The sequence below is a fragment of the Nuphar pumila genome, chromosome 13 (genome assembly GCF_984573655.1).
Source record: "Nuphar pumila chromosome 13, dmNupPumi1.hap1.1, whole genome shotgun sequence".
In the NCBI taxonomy this organism is placed as follows: domain Eukaryota; kingdom Viridiplantae; phylum Streptophyta; class Magnoliopsida; order Nymphaeales; family Nymphaeaceae; genus Nuphar; species Nuphar pumila.
The window spans coordinates 102,808,354-102,833,175 of record NC_143261.1 but is presented as its reverse complement, the minus strand read 5'-3'; the positions used below and the strand labels follow the sequence as shown (position 1 = coordinate 102,833,175).

The 24,822-nt window shown below is 37.9% G+C and overlaps 2 protein-coding genes across 3 annotated transcripts in view; one reads left to right on the top strand and one right to left on the bottom strand.

Moving 5' to 3' along the window:
* The first annotated feature begins 9,226 nt into the window (after positions 1-9,226).
* LOC149819545 (acyl-CoA-binding domain protein) overlaps positions 9,227-24,822 on the top strand; it is a 56,307-nt gene continuing 40,711 nt past the window's right edge. The window contains exons 1-2 of one of the 2 annotated variants that reach the window (XM_089984274.1): positions 9,227-9,505; positions 9,768-9,879. In XM_089984274.1, the coding sequence (XP_089840400.1) occupies positions 9,372-9,505; positions 9,768-9,879 (246 nt within the window). In that variant the 5' untranslated portion in view covers positions 9,227-9,371. The remainder of the gene's footprint in view (positions 9,506-9,767; positions 9,880-24,822) is intronic. The other variant, XR_016427044.1, reaches the window with a different exon arrangement.
* Positions 12,282-13,562, bottom strand: LOC149819546 (uncharacterized). Its single transcript, XM_089985359.1, has 2 exons — positions 12,577-13,562; positions 12,282-12,484 (listed from the first exon to the last, which is right to left on the bottom strand). Exons 1-2 carry the CDS (start codon positions 13,560-13,562, stop codon positions 12,349-12,351), a joined length of 1,122 nt encoding a protein of 373 aa, XP_089841485.1. The 3' UTR covers positions 12,282-12,348.

The following is a 24,822-nucleotide window of genomic DNA, read 5'->3' as shown; positions in this document are numbered from 1 at the left end:
GCTTGTTACTTGCATCATTAATTTTGTTCATGTAAACCTTGTCCAAAACATATTGTAAACGAACAATGCCATTTCTTGCGTTGTTAATTTGAACTGTGAGGCAAAGGTGAGCCAAGCATATTCTCGCAAAAAAAAAAAAAACTGGACTTAGATTGGTAAATTCACGGTTCAATCTGGCTCTTTAAACGAGTCAATCTCAAGCCTAATGGTAGGCTTGTTGATGTAAAGTAGTTATATCTAACAATAATGGGTAAATGTTTGGTGCTAATGACGGTACTGAACTATTGCATGAAACTCACCTGCTTTTCGTATATTTTTAGATTTTTCTTTTTGGTATACCCGATGTTATGAATGTGATTTAGAATGTTTGTTTACTAACAAATGGGTTTTGAATCATCTGGTTGTGACATGTAATCAATCTTTTTAGAGCTTAAAAAAATCAAGTCCCCTTCAACGGTTGGTTGCAGCTCTTCGTGATTAGAGTGACAGCATGCGACCAAAATTTCATAGCTCAAACAAATCATATATTAAAAATTACAATCCAAGATTTGTTCATTAGTAAAGAAAAACATGTTGAACATATATTTGCAGACAAATTTTGTCTATATGGCTGGAACATGTGATTTCAAGCTCAATGGTTTTGTACCTTCATTAGTACTAAATATAAACCCAATAACAACATATTTAATATCATTATTAAGTAGTTTTTTATATCCGTGCATGACCATCTAATAATTTTTAATACAATTAATGATTTGCATGAAAGGTAGGGGTGCAATGGCATCTTGATTGGCTTAACACGGCAAATGCCATAGTTTGTTATGACTGAACTCATGCGCTTGTGAAGGGCTCAAGCTCCTTAGCAAGTGATTCAAACCCTGCTAGAACAATTAAATTCAACGTCTGTTTGGGTTGGCTTTTCCATAACCAAAAGGGATTTCATTTACCGGCCAACTTTTTCTCTTTGTTTTAAAAATGGGCTTCACATCTTTTTAATTTCTTGATGTAGGCTTATGGTTTTTGGAAACATCCCAAAAGAGTGCTACTTTTGTTAATATTTGTTTGTGTCATGGGACTATTTCTTTAATAGGCCAATGCGGCGTGACGGTCATTTCTTACCGCCGCAAGTCTTTCGATCACTCGCTTGCCGCTTGCAGAAGCTTAGATAACTCAAAGTGCAATAAAGCGAAAGAAGAGAGAGGAAGAGAAATTGTAATCACTTGAAAGTAATGACAATGAGGGTGAACAAAAAAAAGCTCAACGCATTTGCATTCATTCACAATTTCGCCTGTAGGCTCATTACAATTCAGATCTACAGGTTAACCCTTCAGGGTATTAATCAACCTAAACCAAAGTGCAAAGGTAGCCCGAAGAAATTTACAAGTGACTCAACACTTACATCAAGATTCAATCAAAGCAAAACAGAGTCTAGACACAATTGTACACAATAGGTCACTGAGGAACAGGTTCCCCCCTTCAAATCATGTATCGCCCTCGGCACCATCCATTTCATGGTAGGCCCTGACTTCATCAAGATAGCGGCTCTTCATCTGGAATGTTGGCGCCCATGTCAGTTTCGCTACCTCCTCCCACTGCATAAAATACTTTTTCGCTTCGCCCAAGTAGTTGACTTTGTGGTGAAGGATCTTGCTCAGACGTTTATCTGCTTGTTGTGTTGTCAAAGCCCTCTATAGGATAGGAGCATGTTGTGGCACGCTACATTTCGGATCCTCTCGTCCGTATAAAATGGATAGGAGCATGTTGTGGCACGCTACATTTCAGATCCCCTCGTCCGTATAAAACGGTTTTAGGTTGCATATGTGAAACATCGGGTGCACCTTGAAATCTAGGGGTAGGTTCAGCTTGTACGCTAGGTTGCCCATTTTCTTAGTGATGGAGAATGGTCCCTCATACTTTCTGATCAGTCTGCGGTGTCGCCCATAAAAGATGCTTGTGTGATTCAGGTAAAGCTTCACCAATACTTGGTTCACAACACGGAACTCAGCAGGTCGATGACGCTTGTTCATCCACTTCTTCATCCTCTTAGCCGCCTTGTACATAAACATCTTCGCCAGTTCGGTCTACTCGTGCCAGTCTTGAACAAACTGATAGGCAAAGGATGGTCTTCCATTTTCTTGTGCGACTAGAGTATGCGGAGTCAACAGTTGCTGCCCCGTAGCTATCTCGAACGGGTTGTGGCCTGAAGACTCACTCTTCTGAAGATTGTAGCAGAATTGGGTCACGTCCAGGAGCTTCATCCAGTCTTTTTTATTGGCACTAACAAAGTACCTGAGGTACTGCTTCAACAGTCTGTTAATGCACTCTGTTTGCCCATCAGAGCATATCAAAGCCGAGTAGCCAAAACACTTCACGCCAGAATTTTTTCATAAAGTGAGCATCGCGATCGCTCACAATGCTTCTTAGTATAGCTCAGTGCTTCACAACATGCTTGACAAACAATTCTGCAGTCTTCACTGTGGGGCATTCCTTCGAAGCTGGGATAAAGGTGGCATACTTAGAGAAACAATCCACCACCACCAGGATGAAGCTGAAACCATCTACCTTTGGCAAACTAATAATGAAGTTTATGGAAATGCTATCTTAAGGATGTTCTGGAATAAGTAAAGGCTCAAGGAGGTCAACCGTTTTCTCATTAGTTCTCTTGTTTTGCTGGCAGATGAGGCACGTTCGCACATACCCCTCCACATCGTCTCTCATCTGCAGCCAATAGTAGTTGCGTTCAGTGAGTGCTAAGGTCTGCTTCTGACCTGGATGACCAACCCATAATGTATCATGGCACTCCTTAAGCAATTTGTGGCAAAGGCTTCCCCACCGCGGCACGAAGACGCGTCCCTCTTTAGTCATAAGGTCATCTCATAGTCAGAATTGCCAAGTCTTTCCCGCTTGTGCCAGAGAGATAAGGTGTTGCTTCATTGTGTCATGTTGTATTCCTTCGCGGATGCGGTCCAGCAACACACCTTCCAAGTGAACTTCGAAAGGATCCGTCTGCTCAGCTGCCAGTTCTGCGTTATGGGTGTCAGCTTCTTTTGCGTCTAGAAATAGCTCGTGACGATATTGTCCATCTTGACGATAAACTGAGCACCTAGAAGATAGTACTGCCATGTCCTGAGGCAGTGCACGATGGTCGTCATCTCATGCTCATGCACAATATAATGACGCTCTGCATCCTTCAGCTTTCGACTCTCGTAAGCAATCGGATAACCTTTCTGCATGATAACTCCACCGATGGCAAAGTCTGAAGCATCTGTGTGGACTTCAAAGGGTCTTGAGTGATCCAGCAACCACAACACTGACTCTCTCATCAGGGCCTTCTTCAAGCCATCGAAAGCATCTTGGCAGGCTCCTGTCTAGAGCCTTACCCAATTCTTCTTCAACAAATTTGTGAGGGGCGCGACAATAAGTGAGTAGCCTTCAATGAACTGTCGATAGTTGTTTGCCAAGCCAAGGAATAACTGTAACTCTGGCACTTTGGTTGGCGGACGACATTCCTAGATGACTCTTATCTCCTGCTCATCCACGTGCAGCAAACCATGCCCCACGACATGGCCAAGAAAGTTGATCTCCTCCTGACCGAAGAGACACTTCTCTCGCTTGACACAAAGGTCATTTTTCTTCAGCACCTGAAACTCTATTCGCAAGTGCCCAACATGTTCTTCCATGTTGATGTTGTAGATCACGATATTATCAAGATAGACCACCATAAACTTATCTAAGTAAGGGTAAAAGATCTTGTTCATCAATGTTGTAAACGTGGCTAGAGCATTAGTCAACATGAATGGCATCACCAAAAATTCATAGGCACCATAACGAGTGACACAAGTTGTCTTTGGATCATCACCGTCAACAATCCTCACTTGCCAGTAACCCGATTGCAAATCTAGCTTCAAAAAGACACGTGCACTGCTTGGCTGATTGAATAAGTCTGTTATTAGCGGTAGCAGATACTTATTTTTCACCATGACCTTGTTCAATGCACAATAATCCATACATAGGCTTTTAGAACCATCGTGATTTACCTTAAAGAGCATATGGGCACTAAAGGGTACTTTCGAAGGACGAACAATCTCTGTTTCTAACATCTCGTCCAGTTGCCTGCGCAACTCCTTCAATTCAGTCGGTCCAATGCGATAAGGGACCATGGCAGGGGGCTTTGCTCCCGAGGTCAACTTAATCTTGTGGTTGACCTCTCGTCTCAGTGGCAGATGTTTCGACTGTTTCAGGGGCATCACTCCTCGAAACTCTATCAACAGTGAGGCAAGGGTCAACGACATTGTTGCTTTCACCTTCCCTTCTTCGGTGCGCACAACAAATAGGAATGTTTGTACTCCTCACTTGACACCATTCTTCAATTGTATGGCTGATAGCATTGAAGACTTGCCTTCAACAGTAAGGCATTGTACCGTGTGTGAAGAGTTTTGCTCCATGATCGTCAACGAGTTAAACTTTGGCAGCTTCATCAAATTCTGGCTGGAAAGAAACTCTATGCCCCAAATCATTCAAAAATCGTTCAGGGTCACCACTGAGAAGTTGGCTTTGCCGGCTCAACTCCCAATTTGGATAGCCACATCCCTTGCTTCACCAAGGATGGGCTTGACTTCAGAGTTCATTGTCTTAATGGTCTTCTGCTTTAGCCCGTGCTTCAAGCCCGACTGCTCTGCCTCTTTTTGCGAGATGAAGTTATGCGTGGCCCCGGAGTCTACCATTATCATAGTAGACTTCTCATTCACATTGACTTCTAGATACATGAGTTCTTTGTTAATCAGTATACTTTCAACTGCATAGCTTCTTACTGTGTTAATCGACCGTATAGCTCTCATCCTTAGTTGCATGACCTCTGTGTCACTACTCTCTACCTGTACTGCATTGGCTTGTCCGTCATCCTTTACAAGTCGCTTTGGATATTGCCTTGTGATATACCTATCACCACAAAATCAACAAGTCACAACCCGTCATTTGTTATCGTTGTTGTACTTTTTGTAATTATGTTTCTTGTTGAAATGGTGTTGGGTTGATGCCTCACCCTTATTATCGCGTCGATCCTCCTTCTTGCCTCCATGGTCTTATTTCTTACTGACCTTGGTCGATGGAGTGAAGGACTTGCGTTGAGTATCCACTAGGCGCTCGATCGTCACATACACATCTTCCAAAGTCTCAGGGTTGCTCTTTTTCACTTTGGACTATGTCTACGGCTGTAGTCCCACAATAAACCAGTTAAGTATGTCTTCATCTGACATATTGAGTATGTCCAACATGAGCTTCTGGAACGTCCTGATGTAGTCTATCAAGGCTCGAGTGTGCCTCAATTCTGACACCAATCGATAAGCTTGATATTGTACATTCTGCGATATAAAGTAGTTTCGTAGCTCAGTTTTGAAGGCCTCAAAAGTATCTATTACGCAATGCCCTCTTTCTATGTCACTATGTTTTCTTGTCTACCACGTTATAGCATCTCCGTCGAGCAAAGTTGTAGCAGCCTTCACCTTGAGGTCCTCGACCAATACGTTCTGAATATTCAGGTAGTCTTCCATCTGGAATAGAAAGTTCTCTATGATCTTGCTATCCCTGGAACCATTGAACTTCGTTGGCCTTGGCACATCCATCTTTGATGGCCTATCGTCATTTAGGGTCACTCGCTGCTCCAACTTGTGGTTCTTCAACTGAAGCTCCCCTACTTCAGTCTGCAGGGTAGTCATTGTCGTATTTAGCGAAGTAACTTGTCTCATCAGCAAGTTCACCTGCTCTCGTAGGCTATTCACATCATCGTCCAGTCCTCTGAATGACTCAAATGCGCATGAAATTGCTTCTTCATGAGAAGTCACATCAGCCACCAGTCTATTGATAGTCTCAACCATTTGCTCTTGGCCTCGAGGTGAACTCATCTCCTTCGTCTTAGTGACTGCCTTACCTTTGGTGTTACACAAGTTGTATTGGGGCGCCACGATGTCTTGCTCACAAATCGTGGCATATTGACGCGTCTCTCGACACCGACTCTAGAGTTTCTTCTTCAACTCGAGAATAGGCTCTAGTATCACTTGTCACAGGCCTATTTCTTTAATAGGCCAATGCAGCGCGATAGTCCTTCCTTACCACCGCAAGCCTTCTGGTCACTCGCTTGTCGCTTGCGAAAGCTTAGATAACTTAGAGTGTAAGAGAACGAAAGAAGAAAGTGGGAGAGCAATTGCAATCACTTGAAAGTAATCATAATGAGGGTGAACAAAAGAAAACTCAATGCATTTGCATTTGGTGTAAGTTTTACAAAATAGATTTTTAAAAGATATTTTTGAATAAAAATATTTTATGCAAGCCAAACACTAAATAATAAAAACCAGCTCGCACAAGTGGTGGAGTCCGGGTCAATCTCGGGAAACAAGAGAAACATTTTATATTTCACAGAAAACTAATCTACTCTTTATTGCCTTAAAAAAATAAAAGAATTAATTACTAAATTAGAGTACGGCCCTCTGCAGAGGGCATAAACAAATAAAAATAATAAAATGGCCTTATTACAAACCTAATAAATTAATTAAATAAAATAAACCCTAAGCTAAAAATAAAATAAAAGGTCTTCAGTGCTCTGAGCTTCTAGTCCCTTTTAATGCCTCTTCTTTATTTGATATTTCTTTGCTTATTGTTGAGGGTTCTCTGAAGGGCTTGAAGGGCCTTTTTAAGGTACCTCAGAGGGCTCTTCAAGAGCACTTTTAAGGGCTCACCGCACGATCAACTGCTTACTTGTAAAAAAAAAACAAAACCTGAGTAGAACAACGAAAAGAACCAATACCATAATCTAATAATTCAATCAAGAAAAATCACGAAACTACTCTAATAATCTTTAACAAACTACTAACATGTGACTAACCTGTAACAACCTAAAAACTAATATGTAATAAATTAAAGTACTAAATGACAAAATAGCAAAACAAACTAACAATTAAGAAACTAATTTGTAACAAACTAAACTACAAAGAAAAACAACTATGACAATTAAACTAACTAGTGAAACTAACACCCTAAAGAAAACATGAATCAAGTACACAATAAAAAAAAATCGCAAGTTTGAATTACTTTGATCTCACTAATTAAACAATGAACTAAGAAATTAACAATCTAACTCAGGAAATTGAGAACTACAAACTAATTCATAAAAGCGACAATTAAATTTCACTAGAACAAAACTAACAAAATTATTTTTACTAAGTAACTACTATTGGATTAAGGAATTTGAATCTAAAGAAAATTACTGATTTAATTGACTCTAAATAAAACAAAAAACTGAACACGTAGATGCTGGACTAGAGTTAGCGTCAAACACGCAGAATCGTGTTTGACGTTAATTCCTCAATTTAAAACAGTGTGAACACTGTTTTGTATTTACAATGTGGATCGGCTGCACATGTACTGTATTAACACTATAAAGTAAGTAGTCTAATCTACTTAACTAAAATAAAAACAACTATGATAGAATAGAATAAAAAAAATAAATTAGTGATCAGCGTCGATCATGCCTACTGCATGTTTGACATCGAGGCCGGCTTGACCTGCATTTCACGTTGGTAATCTGAGCAGCGTCAAACACATTGTAGGCATTTTTTACGTTACTTCAAAAATTGATTCTATTGACAACGTGAAACATTGTTCAGATGGCAATATGTGCAAGAATATATATGCAGATTGCACGGTTTGCGTGCTTCAGCAAGGAGGACACACAAACCATTCTGCGACATTTCTGAACCATGACCAACACGCACTACGATTCACATGGTTCAGCGTCGCACAGATCTGTTGATCGTGTGATGCTGAACTGTGATCCACGGTATGTATGAACTAAAAAATATATATAAATAATGACAACAACTAAACAATAAAAAAAATGATTATGAATTCACTATTGCAAAACAAAATTATATTTTTAATCTATACTATCTAGAATATCTGACAAAAATCTAACAAGACAGAAAAATATAGCAAAACTAATTTCTACGATGCAAATGAACTATTCTAAGATGTAGACACGCAGCAAATAAAAAAATCAGATTACGCTATATGCAATGAAGATGCAACAAATCAAATATGATGCATGCAATGATCCTAAATACTACGAAGATAGGGGAGAAGAGGTTTACCTGAGCGACTCGCCTTCGACAGAGGGGTTGAGAAGAAGAAACAACTTTTCCACTGGTTGTAGACACCTTTCTGACGAAAGAGGAACAAAAATACTGGCAAAGATAGGGGCTAGAAGAAGAGAAGAAGAGGAAGAAGGGAGAAAGGAAAGGGAAGAAACTTATATATATATATATATATATATAGAGAGAGAGAGAGAGAGAGAGAGAAAGAGAGAGAGAGAGAGAGAGAGAGAGAGAGAGAGACGAGGGGCGTCAACTTCAAGAAGGTAAAAACATTCCCCTCTTCCTCTAAAACTAGTATTTATAGTTAGTGGTCAGGTCTAATTAGGTTTTTAGAATTTTTTTTTAAAAGAGTCAAAGAATTTTTCAAGAATTCAAAAAGACTGCTCTTTCAAAAAAATTTATTTTTTAAAAACTTAATTAATTATGCAAAAAGACTCAAAGAGAACTTAATTTGCTTAAATTATAATTTAATTAAAATTAATAAAACCACTAATAAACAAGCATTTTTTAAACATTTATTACGCATAATCATGCATGTAAATATATAAATTTATATATATAAATTATGCACAATTTTACCTGAAGGCTCATTACAGTTCAGATCTACGGACTAACCCTTCAAGATATTGATCAACCTAAACAAAAGTGCAAGAGTAACCCAAAAAAGTTATAAAGGACTCAACCCTTAGATCAAAACTCAACCAAAGCAAAACAAAGTCTAGACACAACTCTAGTCACAGAACAATTTGACTCATGTTCGAGACTCAAATCAAATTAGAGTAATACCTTTTTAATCAAATGTCTAAATTAAAATATTTACCTCTTTCACTTTTTAAAAGGGTAAATGAGTTTTTACAATTTTAAAAGGGTAAAAAAAAGGTGACGTTTCTCAAGATGATGGATGTCAGTTTGGCAGTTTTTAGGAAACCTGAGAGACTGTAGCTCATATTTGGAAGTTTGAAAAAATGAAGCTTGTTTTGGAATTTAAGGTTTCTGAAAAATACAAGAATGCTATTTAAGAAATTTGAGAAATTCAAACTAACTTGAAATTTCAATCCGTCCGAATCCTTCCTCCCAAACCGAGCCTTAACAAATTTGTTGGGCGCATGAGAAAGGACGGTGGCTGGACTGGTCCTCTATCCTGTTTCTAGTCTTTGCCGTCTCTTCTTCCTTCCGATCCCTCTCTTTCCCTCGTAGAAGAAGAGGAGGACGGCGGAGAGGAAGGAGATGAGAGGTAACGCTCAGATGAGAGGGCTGACCTTTGTAGGGCTCTTGATCATGATGGCTATCGTTTGTACGGTCTACTTGAGGCTCTGGTCCGTCAGTTCCCACATTTCCCTGCGAGATGCAGAAATCATGAGGTCCTCTCTCTCTCTCTCTCAAATGAATAAACAGAATAATTTGGGCTTTATGTATGATTATAGAGTAGTGAAGAACGTTTCTCCTTTTCTGTATGATTGCTTCCTTTCTTACGCAAAGGAGTTTACATAATGGAATAATGAACAAAGCTTTTCTTTCACCCTAGTTTTTGGTGGCTTTGATGTGTTTCGCGCATCCTTTTCTAAGAGAATTCTCCCTCTTTCATTATGGATTTACTATCGGCTTTGCTGTTAAGGCTCGCAGAGCACAATTTGAGCGTGCCCATAATGAAGCGCTGGATGAATCGGCGGAGTGGAGGATGAAATATGACGAGGAGGTGCAGAGATCTAGAAATTACCTGCAAGAATTGGTTAAGTTATGCCCCAACATACGGTCATTGCATTCATTTGTTCCTTTTATGCATAAGCATGCTTGCTTCTGCATGTTTGTTTTGTATTTTAGTTCTCTTATACTCTTTGTACCAGTATTACATGGCTCTTCTTTGATTTATGAAAAAAAATGTCTACTAAAGTTCGCTATGATTTCCGGTCATCTTAGAATGGAAAATCAAATTCCCATACTTTTCAATATCAAGCAGAGAAATAATCAAAATAAGGTGTCGCATCACTGAATGGGTGTTTCATTCAATGAACGTCTCAATAGATCTTTGTTTTAACTGTTCCAATAACTTGAGCGGCTATCTGGAATGAAATCATAATTGAGCTGGAAACACGTTTTTGGAATAAACCAGATTATTAATGGACCAAGCAACTATGTAATTGGGCTAAATAAGTTGTTTGTCAGCGAGCTTATGTGAACTATGTTCCTAATGCTTCTGTGAAGTGGCCAACGTACAAAGGCATGAACTATTTTATGCACAAATTGCCTGCACTCAAACAATCAATTCTAGCTGTTATTTTTGAGCACTTGTACCATAAACTTCATTTTTTCTGCTCCCATGACTGTCGTAGGCCTTGTTACTTTCCTTCTTATTTCCACTCTTGATTTTGCATAAATTCCTTTCTTTTTCAGCTTTTGTTCACCACGGAAAAATATTAGCTTATTGCATAAATTCCTTTCTTTTTCAGTTTTTGTTCACCACAGAAATTTTTTAGCTTATCTGTTCACCATCGTATCTCTTAAGTGGTGCTCCAAAAGACAAACACCAGCATTTTGCCCCATTTGGAACACCCTATTAAGATGTATGTATTCTTTTGTGTGTATATATATACATATATATTGGAGAGAGTCCAATGGCTAGATTTCTAGCCGTTGGACCCTCTCCAACAGCTGGAAAGGGATCTCCCCTTTTCTCTCTTCTCTATAAATATGTGGTGTGTGCATGTGTAAGAGTTGAAAGAGTGGTGGGTAGTTTTAGGGTTGAATGTGTATGTAGTGAGGCTCTTTGTAATTTTATATTTTTTTATTATTTGAATTTCATTCTTATTGAAATTATTCATTTTATAATTCTTGTGTTTCATTGTTACTTCTATAGTAAGTGTGTATTCAAATATATTGTATTTTTGGTTCTTGGTATTCATCAAAAGTGCATCGAGATTCATGTCATTTTCATGACATGGTATTAGAACGAGGCATCAGATTCGTGCCATTTTCATGACATGGTATCAGAGCGAGACATCGTGGTCTTGGAAAAGATTCGTATGGTATGGATTCAAGGTCCTCGCATTTCGGAATGTATCTTTGGCCCTTTTGGTTTCATATGTATGGTAGGTATTTTTAAAAGATTATATTAAAATGTCTTTTTTGAAATTAAAATTTGTTATCTTTTGATATATAAAGTATGTTTTAGATTATGGATATGTATGTTGAAAAATTATATTTTACAAAAGTATGCGCTTTCTTATATTCTTATGTGTCCCATGTTTTTCAAAATACTAAATTTTGATGTTGTATTTCTCCCTTGAATCTCTTAACGCATGTGTATGTTTGTTCTTCTGCTCATATATGTTTTTAAATGGCTTATCTTTGAAACTTTTAGTGTATCATGATGTTTCCTTAATAATTTTAATTATGTGACCAGGCATGATTTTTTTTTAAACTTAACACTATGAATCTTAGAATTTTTTCGCATAGTATTGTCTTTAGTGATAACATGGATATTTCTCATGCGTTTGTAAGGTTCTTCTATCACATGTTTATGTATTATTCCCTATATGTTTAAGTGATATTGTTTTTTTTTAAATGTCTTATTGAATAAAAAATATTCTCAAGTTGATGACTTGTGTATAATGTCGATTTAAGGAACTCTTGCATTATATTCCTAGGTATATGCCACAAGTAGTCTATTTGATTACTATTGGATGGAATAATTATGATTTGTCATCATTAATGCATAAAATATTTTTGAATGTATTATGCATTTTTTGTGCATTTGTTAGTAAATAAGAGTATATTTTTCATGTAGTGAGTGTTCCTCTAAGCTCTTAAGTGGCTATTATGCTTATGCTCTGTTTGTGGGTTCATGATTGGTGATAGTTAGGCATGCTATTGAATCTCTAAATATATGGTGATTTATTTGTTCTTTGAGAATCTCTAGATATGTTTTGACCTATGTCACATGGGTGCGGGTGCGGGTGCGACACGGGTGCGGCGCAATTCCAAAAAATTTGGACACGGGGACTCGGCTATATATATATATATATATTAAAAAATATATATTATAAATATATATATTTTAAATATTATAATTATATATATATAACAATAAATTAACACATAAATATTGTAAATTTTAAAGCAAAAAAAAAAGCAATTCTTAACAACACAAACTTACCAAAATATAACACATAAAGAAGCTTGTGAGTATGATAAACAACAAAACTTATCATAAATCTGCCTCATCGTCTGAATTAGAAGGAAGAACAGGATCAAGGTAGTCCATGTTGAGAGTATGTAAATTATGTTCTCCCTCCAAGTCAAAATCTTCTGGATTTACATCCCAATTCTTGGATGGTCCACAACTGCATCAAAAAATCACTATATTAGTATCTAACTTAAAACTTTGAATACAAATATTTAAATACAAACTTTGAATACAAAGAAAAACAAGTACCTATACTCTTCTTTGGTGCGGCGAGAAATTAATCGTAGATTTGAGTGAACATATACCAAATCCTCTGCTCTTTTACTAGTGAGTTTGTTTCTTTTAATGTTGTGAATTTGAGCATATGTACTCCAATTTCTTTCACAACAAGATGATGTAGCAGGTTGGGATAACAACTTCATTGCAAGACGTTGCAGATTTGGTGTCTCTGATCCATATGTTGCCCACCAATTAAGGGGATCTTCCTCGTCCCTTGCCACAAGTGCTGCTAAAGAATCAAATCTCCCAGTAGAAAACTTGCCAAACTCACTATTTACAACATTAAACATGTGAGGATCATTAAAAAGTCTTCCCAAATATATCATTCTATTTCTTGATATCTCAGGATCTTCATTTGGAGAAACATGACCAACACCTGCTGTCAACCATTTTTTTGCATAGTATTTTGGATTGAGAGAGTGTGCCATGCAATGCAAAGGTGTATTGCTTTTATCCCATCTTCTCACTAAAACTGAATGTACATGATTATAAAATTCTGAATCATCAAGTGCAATATCTTTCTTCTCATGTTTAAAAATGATACTTTGAACTTTTTCAATCATATTGTCCCACATTTCATAAATTCTATGAAGCATGGGTACATCTCTGTCAACTTCTCTCAGCATTTCCCAAATAGGCTCTGTAAATTCAACAAAATATGTAATTTTATCCCACCAAAAATCATCACAGATGCATTTTTTGATAGCTTGAGCCTTGACATCATCTTCAGTACGATAAAAATCCCAATCTTGATCAGCCACCATCATCATCAATGCATTCTTGAGTTGCTTAATTCTTTTTATCATAACAATGAGAGAAGCAAAACGAGTTTCAGCAACTTTCAGTAACTTGAGATCAGAATGCCTATTAAATATAGAAAGGGCATAATGATGGTTTACAACAAAATTTCTAATATTTCGAACATCATGCTCTATTTCCTCAATCCATAAGCACATTTCATGTGCATGTGCATCATCTTTTGATGGATTGTATATACTCTTAAGTGCCAAATTTAAACTGTGTGCTGCACAAGGAGTCCAAAAAATATGTGAATATGTATCTTCACTTGCCAAATTCATTCCTGCACGACTGCAAACTGGAGCATTGTCAGTAATGATTTGCACCACACTTTCTTCACCCACTTCTTTTATCACTTCAACAAATAATCTCTTTAAATATTCAACATCTTTATACTCTTCAGATGCATCAACAGTCTTCAAAAAGATTGACCCATTTAGTGAGTAAGCAATGAAGTTTATCAGTGGTCGCCTTTGTATATCAGTCCACCCATCAGAAACAATCGACACTCCATGTCGTTTCCATGCAAATTTTTGGGTCTCTAGCAAGTCTTCAATTCTATTTTTTTCCTCTGCAAGAATGACTGTTCTTAGTTTTTCTGAACTAGGAGGCACATAACCACTCAAATTGCAATTAGCCAAAGATGTAATCATATCTTTCCAGTATGGACTTCTAGCTACATTAAAAGGAATTGAGCTTGAGTAAAAAAATCGACCAATCTTTTTATCAATTTCTGCTCTTGCCATGTTTTTGAATGACGCTTGTATTGTTTTATTGCTTTCCATCTTTCTTTTCTTTAAAAGTTCTTCTTGTGTATCACTAGCAGTAGGAAAGACAAATTAATCGAATCGCTTTTCATCTCTGCAATTTTCTTCTTTTCAGCTTCCTCTTGTTCTTTTTTTAATTGCTTTAACATGTCTTTGTCAACCCCAGAACATGCCCTAATTCCTTGACCACGAATATGCAAAAGATGTGCTTTCACACGCGTATAAGAACCTGTGAAAACAGTCTTACATAGATTACAATGAAACTGCACATTCCCACCACCACCACTACTAGCTTTTATCCCTTTTGTCACAAGCCTCCAAAGTGGTTGAGAAACATCTAATTCAGGGTTAGAACTTGAACCAAATGTATTGACACTACCGCTAGAACTCGCCATTATATCTGAAAAGTGAAAACTGAAAAGGAAATAAGTAAATAAAATAAAGTTAATATTAATAAACACTACCTCTATGAATGGGAAACACAGGGAGGGGCCGAGCCCCTCCCCTGCGAAAACAGGGAAGCATGGAGGGGCCGAGCCCCTCCCCTATGAATGGGAAGCACAGGGAGGGGCCGAGCCCCTCCCCTGCGAAAACAGGGAATATTGGAGGGGCCGAGCCCCTCTTCTGCGAGCAGAGGGTGCAGGGAGGGGGGCCGAGCCCCTCCTCTATGAGTCGGAAGCACAGGGAGGGGTCGAGCCCCTCCCCTGCGAAAACAAGGAAAAATTGGAGGGGCCGAGCCCCTCTTCTGCGAGCAGAGGGTGCAGGGAGGGGGGCCGAGCCCCTCCTCTATGAGTCGGAAGCACAGGGAGGGGCCGAGCCCCTCCCCTGCGAGCAGAGGGTGCAGGGAGGGGGGCCGAGCCCCTCCTCTATGAGTCAGAAGCACAGGGAGGGGCCGAGCCCCTCCCCTGCGAGCAGAGGGTGCAGGGAGGGGGGCCGAGCCCCTCCTCTATGAGTCGGAAGCACAGGGAGGGGCCGAGCCCCTCTTCTGCGAGCAGAGGGTGCAGGGAGGGGGGCCGAGCCCCTCCTCTATGAGTCGGAAGCACAGGGAGGGGCCGAGCCCCTCCCCTGCGAGCAGAGGGTGCAGGGAGGGGGGCCGAGCCCCTCTTCTGCGTGCAAATGGTGCAAGGAGGGAGGCTACGAGCAGAGGGTGCAGGAGGGTCGACATACCTGACGGAGGGGGAGACGGTGGCTGCCTGTCGCCGGAGTTCGGATCGCCGGCGTGGGTGCAGGAGAAAGATGCAGGGGCTGAGGGGGAGAGGCAAAATCGAGAGGGTAAGCCCCTCTCCCTGTCGATAAACCCCTTTTAGGGTTCGGCTGCCAAAAAAAATATGGATCTGGGTCGGGTTTGGACCCGACCCGACCCGACCCGGATCCAAAACTTATTTTAAAACTCGAAATGGACAATTTTGGACTCGGTCAAAGTTGACCGAGTCCAAAATATAGACGGACTCGGCCTGGACTCGTTGACCGAGTCCGACTCGGCGTTGACCGAGTCCGGGCCGAGTCCGAAGCCGCACCCGAGTCCGCACCCGTGTCGGGGCGTGTCGACGCGAGTGCGGCAACCCTTTAGCCGAGTTCGTGTTACATAGGTTTTGACCCTCTTTAATGTTGTATATCTTTATTGTCTCGTAGTAGACTTGCTTGTATTGACCATGTATATGATTGCATCAATTAATATCTTGTTGTGCATATGATTGCATTATATTCATTCTAAGGTTTCATCTATCTTTATTAGATTTGATTTGAAAAATTATTTTTTTTCAAATTGGCTTTTACGTATGAAATCAATTTTTGGAATTTAATTTCCGTGAGTATGTATTGTCTTTTTATGACATTTGAATTATCCATCACTAAATTTTGTATAATGCATCACTTGTTTTTGGCTTTGTTGTTATTGAGTCAAAGTTAGCCATTGAGGTGAGTTATGTGTGCGCCTTAAGTCATCTTATCAATCTAGATTCTCAAGTTTATGAGTGATGTGTTGTCATTTACCTTGGGTCTGATTGATGGTTGATTGGCCTTTGAACTCATTGTTGTTGGAAATCCGAGTTGGTCGTTGGGGTGAGTTGTGTGTGCACCTCATGTCATCTTGTCAATATAGGTGTGTGACTAACTGGCAAGTGATTGACCTCTATTTCTGAGTGTTTTACCACTCATTTATTTGTATAGCCATTGATACCGTATTGGATGCTTGATATATTGTTTGTCCTGTGATGGTTATGTTTTTTAAATCATGAAGTTTCAAAATATTGATATTCTTATTTTTCTTAATGGCATTTATTTGTGGTCCCCTGCATTCTTAACAAAAAGTGCAGTATCAATATAACAAGAAGTAAATCCTCTATCAAGAACAACTTTACTGAAATAGTCATATCAAGCTTTTGGAGCTTGTTTAACACCATAAAGAGCTTTAATAAGCTTAAGAGTTTTTCTTTTTTTCTATTTCAAGTCTCGACGGAGGATTCATAAAGACTTCTTCACAAAGATCCCCATTTAAAAAAGCATTCTTGACATCTAATTGGTAAATTGGCCATTGTTTGATAGATACTAAGGCTATTAGAGTTCTTACACTAGTCATCCTAGCAATCGGTGCAAATGTTTTATCATAATCAATTTTATATTTTTGTGCATACCCCTTAGTAAATAATTTAGCTTTATATCTTTCTAATGACCCATCATTTTTAGTTTTTACTTTATAAACCCACCTACAACCAATAACCTTCTTACCCAAATGGATAGTTACGGTTTTTCAATTGTTAGCTTTGTTGAGTGCTTCTAATTCTAGGTGCATAACATCTACTCAATGTGAATATTGCTTAGCTTCTTTAAAGTTTGAAGGCTCGTGATGTAAATGGATCATTATTAGACAAGCTCTATAATTTGGGAAAAAAGAGTCATATGACACAATTTTTTGAGGAGATCTAATGTTCCTAAAGGATCATCGAGGTAAGAGTTCCTCAACTTGGTCATTTAAAGGGAGATTTTGTGAAATATGTCAAGAGCATTTTGATGCTCATTTCCATCATGCCAAGTATACACATGGATATCATTGAGAGAAACATCATTTTGATGAGAATTGTCATCAAAACCATTATCACAAATAATATCATTAGAATATTTAGATTCACTTCTAAGTAATAAGTCAAAGAGAAAAGAATAATCAATATCTTCCTTGTGTTTTTGAGGTTCAAATCTATTTTATTCTTTAAGAAAAGTCACATTTCTTGAAATATAATTTTTTTTTAGTTTTAACATAATAACACTTATATCCTTTTTTATTTTCACCATAACCAATAAAAGCACATTCAAGAGCTTTCTGTGAAAGTTTATCTTGTCCTTGAAAAAGAACAAAGCATTTACAAAAAAAAAATAATCTTTTGAAATTCAGAGATATTTTGAATAATTTTTCAAAAGAAAAAACATTTTTTAAAGATGAGGATGACATCCTTGAAAAGAAGCCATCATTCACGAACTGGGTTTGGAACTTTGGATCTTATCCAAAACCCAATTCGTGTTTATCTAATTACAGATTTCAACACATGTTCATTAATAGTATTAATGGCATATTGTAAATTACCTTTGTTGTATGATGGGTATTTGTTAAGACATATGTAATAATACATATATATATATATATATATATATATATATATGACATATGTAATAATACATCTATATATATATAAATATAGATGTATTCACCATAATACCCGATAGGGGTATTATGGTCTTTTCACAAGTACCCAATAGGAGTACTTGTTTTATTTCTTTTATTTTTCTGTTTTTTATTTTTTGTTTTTTTATTTTCTAGAATGTTTATTGGGATACCAAAGGGGCCCCACAATGGAGTCGTTGGGCCCCCCAACGGTCACAATTGTGACCGTTGGGGGCTCCCAACGACTCTATTGGGAGCCCCCTTTGGTCTCCCTTTGCTTATAAATAGGGGGAACCCCCTTTATCTTGTATTGCTTTTAGAGAGCTCTTCTGCAATAAAAGGGATATTCTTTTTATGTGTGGAGCCTTGTTATAAGGCCCTTCGTATATCCCTTGGTGGATTTCCTCTCTTATGCTTGTTTCGTTTGTCCGTGTTGGACATAGTGAATGCATTGGCATTCTTGGATTCTTCCGCATACTTCATTACATGGTATCAGAGCCATACGATCTTCTAAGGTGAAATCGTGTATCTCTCTACTTCCTTTCTTTTTCACATCTTCATTTTGTAGCAATGGAAGTCAAGATAGATCTATCATTCAAGCTCAATGGGAAAAATTACATGATGTGGGCATCCGCAATGGAGAATAATCTCAAAGGCAAGAAGCTTTGGGGTTATGTAATGGGAACCGTTCCGGAACCCCAACTTAAGCTCACAAAGATGGTAGAAGATAAAGAGAAAGCACTTGAAGGTGATGCTCGTCTCAAGGCCATTGAAGATTATCATCACCAAATGGAAGATTGGGAGAGCAACCATGCAAAAATCCTAGCATGGTTTATGAATAATGTCGAACTTAAGGTATGTGCAAATATTGCAAAATTCCGTCGGGCAAATGAAGATTGATTTTTTATGAAGGGTATGTATACCCAAAAGGATCTTGCAAGAGCTTATTTTTTGCAAGAAAAAGTGAGAACCACAAAACAAGGCGACATGAGCATACAAGACTATTATAGTGCTCTAAATCCTTTGTGGGATGAATTGGCTCTTTTAGAGCCTAAATGGGTGGCTATGGAGGATGTGAAACTAAGACAAAAACAAATGGAACAAGATAGATTGTTTCAATTTTTATTTGGGCTTCGTCCTGAATTTGAAGTTAGATCCTTACTTCTCCATAGATCTACGTTTCCTCTTTTAGAAGATGCTATTGCCGAAATTACTCAAGAAGAGACTAGGCATGGCATGAGTAAAAGTACGAAAGAAGTTCTTGCCGTGTCTAAACCCGACAACCATGTTAAAACATACAAGCCACCTCATTTTGGTAAACAAGGGAGTGGTGGAAGGAAAATGATTATATGTCATCATTGTTATGAGCCGGGACATATCAAACCCGTTTGCCCAAAGCTAAATGGGACTTTTAAGCCTAAGGTGGCTTCCGTTGAGGAATCCTCCACCAAAGAAGATGAAGGCAAAAACGGGGATCTCAAGGACACGCTTGGTCAAATTTCCATGGCTCTCCAACAAATTCTAAAGGCTACTTCCTCCACCTCCGATGCCGCCATTGCCTCATCATCACCTCCTGGTACGTACTCTTGGATTTTAGATTCCAGAGCCTTTTTTCACATGACTCCTCACGAAAATGCATTAACCAACGTACACACCAATTCAAAAATATCTTGTGTTTCTACGGTCGATAAAACTTTTCTCAAAATAAATGATATTGGAACTCTCGATTCTAAAAATGTTCAAAATTTTCTTGTTCCAAAAGTTAGAATAGTTCCTAAATTAAATCTTAACCTCTTTTCCGTTTCCCAAATTGCCGACCATGGATGTGAAATATCTTTCTCATCCCAAGGGTGCTTTGTGCAGGATCTCCAGTCCGGGAAGCGGATTGGGCAAGGCCATAGGAAGGGAGATCTTTATTTTATGGATAACTTAATGCTTCCAAATACCTCATTTTGTACTTATGTCCAAGACAAAAATATTGAAACTTGGCATAAAAGGCTTGGACACCCAAGTTACTCTAAAATGTATCTTTTTCTTTTTGGAAACAAGTTTTGTAAAGAAAAAAATATCAATTGCAAAGATTGCATTTTTGGAAAAATGAAGTCTATTTTTTTTTCTGTTAGAACCTTTGTGACAACAAGACCTTTTGAATTGGTGCATTTCGATGTATGGGGACCATCTCCGGTTCTATCCAAAGGTGGTTATTCATATTATGTTACCTTTATTGATGATTATACTAGATATGTATGGATTTATTTTCTTAACCTTAAATCGGAAGTTTTTAACTTCTTCAAAGAATTTTATGCAAAAGTTCAAAATCAATTTCAAAGTCACATATCCATTCTTAGATCCGATTCGGGTGGAGAATACTTATCAAATGAGTTTCAATCATATTTAAAACAACATGACATTTGTCATAAAAAATCTTGTCCAAGAACTCCTCAACAAAACGGTCTAGCGGAAAGAAAACATAGACATATTTTAGAAACCACTAGATCATTACTCATTTCTAAAAATATTCCTAAAAGTTTTTGGGCCGAAGCCATGTTAACCTCCACCTATTTAATCAATAGAATGTCATCTTCAAAATTGAACAATATCGCTCCTTATGAAAAGCTTTTCAATATGACACCCGATTACAATCGTCTTCGTATTTTTGGGTGTAAATGCTTTGTTCTTTTACATAAAAGAGATAAATTGTTACCTAAAGCAATAAAATGCGTATTTTTAGGATATGGTGAAAATCAAAAGGGCTATAGATGCTTTGACTATGAAAACAATAAGTTATTTGTCTCCAAAGATGTGACCTTTTTAGAAGATGAAAATGGATTTTAAATATTGGAAAAACCAAATGAAATTGATTATATGTTTATCAATGATCTTTTAGAAGATTCAAATGATGACTCTTTGAGTCATCCAGAATTTTTAGAAAATACTCATAATAATGATTCTCATGATAATGATGTATCACCAACTAATGGTGACAATCTCCAAGTATACACTCGGCGTGAGGAAGCACAACCTATTAGTGCTTTAGAAAAAATCTTGCGGCTTAATGAACCCCTAGAAGAAACCTCCCTTAGGCGATCTTCTAGAGAATCAATTCCACCTAATAGGTTTGTCTCATATGAAACTCTCTCACCTAACTATAGAGCTTGTCTAATAGCCTTGCATTCTTACTATGAACCTTCCCATTATAATCAAGCAAAAAATATTCCTCATTGGGTTGAAGCAATGAAAGTTGAACTAGATGCTTTAAATAAGGCTAAAACTTGGGAAATAGTTCAACTTTCTCCAAATAAAAAAGCTATAGGATGTCGGTGGGTCTACAAAGTCAAAACAAAAAGTGATGGTTCCCTAGAACGTTATAAAGCTAGATTAATTGCTAAGGGATATTCACAAGAATATGACATCGATTATGAGGAGACTTTTGCCCCCGTGGCTCGCATGACAAGCCTTAGAACTCTAATTGTTGTAGCATCATCTAAGAAATGACCTATATTTTAATTAGATGTTAAAAATGCCTTTCTTAATGGTCAGTTGAATGAAGAAGTATATATGGACCCTCCGCCGGGAATTAGTGTTAACCAAGGTCAAACTCTTTGATTATTAAAAGCTTTATATGGCCTTAAACAAGTCCCTAAGGCTTGGTATGATAGATTTAGTGCTATCATGTTACAATTGGGATTTCGTTCATGTTATACTGACACTGCTCTTTTTGTTAAACGTGCAGGTAATAGTATCATCATCCTTCTGCTTTATGTTGATGATATGATCATCACTGACAATGATGAAAGTGGTATTCTTAATGTTAAAAATATGTTAAAACATAATTTTGATATGTCTGATTTGGGTTTTCTCAGGTACTTTCTTGGTATAGAAGTAGCATATTCTCCTCGAGGGTATATTTTGTCACAGATGAAGCTGGCTACAGACATATGTTCCAAATCTGGGATTTCAGATGACAAAAAGGTGGAGACTCCCGAGGTTATCAATGCTAAACTACGACTGGAGGATAAAGTTCTGCTGGATGATCCTACGCCCTACAGGCAACTCATTGGCTTCCTCACCTATCTGACTATCACCAGGCCTGATATTGCTCATGTTGTGCACTCTGCAAGCCAATTTCAGCATGCCCCTACATCTGTGCATATGAGTGTTGTGCTTCGGTTCATTCGATACATCAAAAATACTTTGACTAAAGGGCTATTCCTATCCTCACTCTCTTCCTTAGATTTACTCGCTTATACTGATGCTGACTGGGGAGGAAACCCAAATGATCGAGTCTCAACTACTGACTTTTGTGTTTTCTTAGGAGATTCGCTAATTGCTTGGAGATGCAAGAAACAACAGAAAGTCTCATTGTCTTCTACTGAAGCAGAATACAGGGCTATGACAACTACTACAATGGAGCTTGTGTGGCTTCGAAGTCTTCTTCAAGATATGGGAGTCGAAATTACCGGTGCTTCGAAGCTTTGTTGCGACAACAAAAGTGCAATCTATATTGCCAGCAACTAGACCTTTCATGAGAGGACTAAACATATTGAAATGGACTGTCACTATGTACGTGATGAATATCTTCGTGGGACAGTTACACTGCCATATGTCACTTCGGAATATCAACTTGCAAATTTCTTTACCAAAGCACTTTCTGCTCCTCGCTTCTTGTTCCTTCTTGGCAAACTTTCGGTCATCTCCCCGTAAAGTTTGAGGGGGGGTGTTAAGACATATGTAATAATACATCTATATATATATGACATATGTAATAATACATCTATATATATATGACATATGTAATAATACATCTATATATATATATATAAATATAGATGTATTCACCATAATACCTGATAGGGGTATTATGGTCTTTTCACAAGTACCCAATAGGGGTACTTGTTTTATTTCTTTTATTTTTCTGTTTTTTATTTTTTTATTTTCTAAAATGTTTATTGGGATACCAAAGGGGCCCCACAATGGAGTCGTTGGGGCCCCCAACGGTCACAATTATGATCGTTGGGGGCTCCCAACGACTCTATTGGGAGCCCCCTTTGGTCTCCCTTTGCTTATAAATAGGGGAACCCCCTTGTATCTTGTATTGCTTTTAGAGAGCTCCTCTCCAATAAAAGGGATATTCTTTTTATGTGTGTAGCCTTGTTATAAGGCCCTTCGTATATCCCTTGGTAGATTTCCTCTCTTATGCTTGTTTCGTTTGTTCGTGTTAGACATAGTGAATGCATTGGAATTCTTGGATTCTTCCGCATACTTCATTACAGTATTTTCGTACCCTAGTAATTGTAACAGTGTGTATTTGATGGGAAGCCCAATACCGCAACCTCCAGTCGAGGATTGTGCAGCTCTCACGTATTCTCCTCTGACCTTGTGCTCAGTCTTGTGTATGAGAAGGAACCCACGATTTCTATCATGGTATCAGAGCACCAGATCAAGCCTTAAGGATCGTGATCTTCTTATGAACATCTGGTAAAGCTTCTTCATCTTCTAGATCTTCTTCTTTCTTCTTATCCATCCGGTAAAGCTTCTTACTCCTTTTCTTATTGTTCCTCTGATTTCCTCCTTTATTCCCCTTGTCTTCAAATCAAATCATTCAAATAACGTATTCCCTTTTCTTACAAAATCCAACGTCTTCCTCTTCCAAAACTTGGATTCTCTGTTTGTTGATTTTTTGTTCATGCTTTTGTATTGGTGGATTCTCTGTTTGTTGATTTTCTGTTATGCTTTTGTATTGGCATATTGCTGCATGTGATCTTATACATTAACAACCTAAATAATCACGCAAGCTCGGATTTAAACCATTCGATCTTTACGTGATCTCAAAGCTTGAATTGGATCACGTCCTTTTGCATTCTGACGACACATCAGATTCAGATCTGGAAGTGATCCTCGATCTGTCTTGACTCTATATTTTTCTCTGTTTTACACTGCTTGTCTATATTCTCTCATATTCTGAAAGAAAACACGTTACTTTCCAAGTAACGTGTCCCTTTGTTTGAATTCTTAATTCAGAATAGATTCTTACTGCGTAGTTCTGTTTTTCTGCCTCAGTTTTATCATACCAATCATAAAAAAAAAGGACGGTGGCAGCAGAATTCTCTGATATTGAGTTTTTGTTCTGAATTTTATTAGAATTCAATAGAAATTTGGTTTTTGTCGTAAAGCCATTTACTTATTTCTTACTTCTTCCTATTCTTGATTTTGATAGAATATGGACTCATTTCCTCATTCTCAGTCTGGCTTTTCCTCAAACTTTCTTAGTCAACTCATGTCTGAAAAACTGAACAATTCCAATTTCCTAACTTGGAAGCGACAAATCATACCATTCATAAGAAGTAGGACCTTTCTGGACATCTGGATAGTTTTGTTCCTGTTCCTCCAGAGTTCATACCACAAGAAGAAAAGAATGGTGAAGGAGATCTTTCTATTACCTATGTTAGAAATCCAGAGTATGTATCTTGGATGAAGCGAGATCAGGCGTTGGTTGCCTATATCACTTCTACATTGTCACAGGAAGTGCTTGTTAAAACATATGTATATATATATATACATCATAATACCCGATAGGGGTATTATGATCTTTTCACAAGTACCTGATAGGGGTACTTGTTTTTCTCCTTCTTTTATTTCCTTTATTTTTTCTCTTTTTTTATTTTTTAAAATCTTTCTTTTTAAGCCACTTAGGGGCCCCACATAGAGTCGTTGGGGGCTCCCAACGACTCTGTTGGGAGCCCCTAAGTGACTCCCTTGGTGTATAAATAAGGGTGTATCCCCTTGTATGTTTACATGCTTTTGAGAGCTCCTCTTTAATAAAAAGAGTCTTTATTTTATGTGTGTAGCCTTGTTGCAAGGCCTTTTATATTTCCCTTAAGTGGATTTCTTCTCTCTTTTACTTGTGTATTAGTCCGGTGTTGGACTTTGTGAATGCATTTGCATTCTTGAATTCTTCTGCATACTTCATTACATGGGATCAGAGCCATTCGATTC

Coding starts and splice junctions, on each gene's coding strand:
- LOC149819546 (XM_089985359.1), bottom strand. CDS start 13,562: ATGTGCTTATGGATTGAGGAAATAGAGCATGATGTTCGAAATATTAGA. Junction 12,485..12,576: donor CGCACCAAAGAAGAGTATAG/GTACTTGTTTTT, acceptor TTTTTGATGCAG/TTGTGGACCATCCAAGAATT.